The sequence below is a fragment of the Teleopsis dalmanni genome, unplaced genomic scaffold (assembly GCF_002237135.1).
Source record: "Teleopsis dalmanni isolate 2A unplaced genomic scaffold, ASM223713v2 unscaffolded_contig_4421, whole genome shotgun sequence".
Lineage (NCBI taxonomy): Eukaryota > Metazoa > Arthropoda > Insecta > Diptera > Diopsidae > Teleopsis > Teleopsis dalmanni.
Window position 1 is genome coordinate 1 of NW_024035803.1, and position 3,143 is coordinate 3,143.

The following is a 3,143-nucleotide window of genomic DNA, read 5'->3' on the forward strand; positions in this document are numbered from 1 at the left end:
ATAATAATAATAATAATAATAATAATAATAATAATAATAATAATAATAATAATAATAATAATAATAATAATAATAATAATAATAATAATACGCCCCACCGAATTAGAAAGTACCGTGGGATGCCGAGCTCAGGCAAGCGGACGGGTCCATAGGTTGCGTATAATGGAATGGCCATCAGATATGATGGTTAGCTGTGAATAAGATGAAAATTAAATAAGCAGTCCCGGACAATGAGCGGAGGCTGTCTATGGATGTGATTGAGGTAAATGAAGGGGCTCTTTTATCTCCAAGAAAAGATCACAAGATTTGAATCCGACCTCGACAAGGCGAGCCAGCACCGCCTTTGAATAAGTGTCTCCCCAAAATCTCTAAAACCCTTCTATCTCAACGTCTGTTTTTGCTATTTAGTGCGGCTGGGATTTAAATAAAAAAACCTAAAGCGACTGACTCAGAATGAGCGGCTTTTAGGTTAGTGTCTGACTCCATGTTAGGAGCGGCTGGACGATATACCTGGTAGTAGATATAAAATGCTACCTCGTGTACTACGAGGTGTGAACAAATAGTACATAATGCAGCCACAAAATAATGTAAATCTGGGGAGATCGGATAACCCCACCGCGTCGGGATCGCATAACTCTCGCGTGCAGGATTTGGTACCTGGGTCCTGTTCGACAAGTATGCCACAGAACAACAGAAATAGAACACCTTTGCAGTCCGGTGAACAGCATATACATTCCGATATAGCTCTTACCGTGGCTGGCAGACCACGACAGCGCAGAAAATGGACTAATACTATAAATGAAGATTTATTACGCGCCTACTATATAGCTACAAACAATGAAAGAGATATGACAGCATATCGAACTACACTACATACAATATTCGTTGGGCACCATCCGGACTATAATGTATCGGAACAGCGACTAGCGGATCAAGTACGGGTTATTCATAGAAACAATCTTATACCAGAATCAAGACGAAACGCTATCAAAGAATCGGTTGCCGAAGTAAGTAATGATCAATCGACAGAAACTGCAGAAAATGAGCAAGTGCAATTTGAATCAACTAACACTTCTACAAACATACATGTACCAGGAACACGTAATAATGTAAATACGATAGAAGTGGAAAATGAACAACCACCTCCTGCTTTAAATGTAAATTTAATTGATGTCGATGAAACCACGGATCAGCAGGAAGATGTAAGTAATGAACAAATTAGAATTAGAATTAATCAGCATAGCTTAAATGAGATTTTTGAACAACAATTTGACATTTACAGCAACCTTAACCCTCTTTTAAGGCCACGTATTCCGAAGATTAATACTAGTAAGAAGCTAAGTTTTCTTATTGAAACACTTAACAATGATGCGATCCTGATAAAATTGAACAATGTGAGCAATTTGCAAGAATTACATACTATTGTATATGTATCAGCTATAACAATTGCTACTACAATGGGATGCAAGATAGGACAACCCAGAGATGGACCACGAAGAGCTGCAATTTATGGAAATAAAAGTAATACGCTACGAAGAATACAAATTAAAATTGATCATTTAAGAGGAGACTTAGAAAGAATAAATAAGTACATTGAAGGCAATCCTACAAGAAGACTTAAAAACAGGATCAATACGATATTAAAAACATACAATCTTCACACACGCTACGAAACAAATCACACGAATATTATTAACACAACAGACACTATAAAACAGAAACTATGTGTACAAGTAGCGAGACAGCGTAAATACAAGTTGTCGAATCAAAGACGAGAAAACAATAGACTCTTTAACAACAACGAAAAGCAATTCTATAGAAAAATACGATCCAATACCAATACGTCAGACGACGTATATCCAAGTAAGAATAGTGCAGAAAATTACTGGAGTTCACTGTGGTCCAATACACAAAAACATAATGAATCCGCTCATTGGATTGAAAAAGAGAAAGAGAAATATCAAGAAAAAAAAATGTCAACTTGTCTAATTACATGTGATCAGGTCAAACGAATTATAGCAAAAACACACAACTGGAAATCTCCTGGACCAGATCACATACAAAACTTTTGGTTTAAAAGATTTACTGCAGTCCATCAAAAATTAACTGAACTTTTAAATGAATGTCTACAAAACCCCGCAACATTTCCAATCATTTTTACGAAAGGAAAAACATATCTAATGGCGAAGAATAATGGATTTAAAGGAAACCCAGCAAATGGCCGTCCAATTACTTGTCTCCCAACAATATATAAGATACTGACTGCTTGTATTAGCGATCTTATAAATACATACCTTACACAAAACGATATAATGTGCGTAGAACAGAAGAATAGTATATGGATGATTTAAAGATATATGCTTCGACGCGAGAAACCTTAGATAAGCTTATTAAAATAGTCGAGGACTTCAGTAATGACATTAGAATGAAGTTTGGCATTGAAAAATGCAGAAAAATCAGTATTGTTCGTGGAAAAATCGTTAAATTCGAAAATATTGAGCAAAACGAATCGATTATTAAAGACATGGAAGAAGACGAACTGTACAAATATCTTGGTGTATCTCAAAGCAGAAGAATAGCACACAAAGCTGTAAAAGATAAAGTTTATAGTAAATTTAAAGGACGCATTCATAAGATAGCCAAGACGAATCTGCAGGGTAAATCTTTGATAAAAGCCATCAATACTTTTGCTATTCCCATTCTGACTTATTGTTTCGGAATAATACAATGGACAACGACTGAGATACAAGCGATGCAGCGAAAAATACGAACTATGCTCACAGAATACAAATTCCACCATCCAAAGTCATGTTGTGAGCGAATGACTATGCCTAGAAAGGAAGGAGGTAGAGGCCTTATTGATCTACAAGAACTACACGACAATCAAATTATATCAATGAGAGAATATTTTTTAAAGAACGCAGAAAATGATATCTTGTTTAAAATTTTAACCGAAGCAGACAAGCATTACACACCATTAAATTTGGAAGGAACTTTTGAAAGAAAAGCACAAGATCGGCAGTGTAAAGAGCAAGCTTGGGCAATCAAACCGCTACATGGAAGATATTATAGATCCACTAACGCCGACAATGTCGATAAAATTATGTCGCACAAATGGCTTACATGTGGAACACTATTTGCTG

General features: G+C 35.9%; 1 protein-coding gene across 1 annotated transcript; it reads left to right on the forward strand.

Moving 5' to 3' along the window:
- Positions 1-569: 569 nt before the first annotated feature.
- Positions 570-2,351, forward strand: LOC119665308. The gene has a single exon (XM_038074573.1). It carries the CDS (start codon positions 570-572, stop codon positions 2,349-2,351), a length of 1,782 nt encoding a protein of 593 aa, XP_037930501.1.
- Positions 2,352-3,143: the final 792 nt, after the last annotated feature.

Excerpts from the sequence above, each read along its gene's own strand:
- LOC119665308 (XM_038074573.1), top strand. The coding sequence starts at position 570 with ATGCAGCCACAAAATAATGTAAATCTGGGGAGATCGGATAACCCCACC.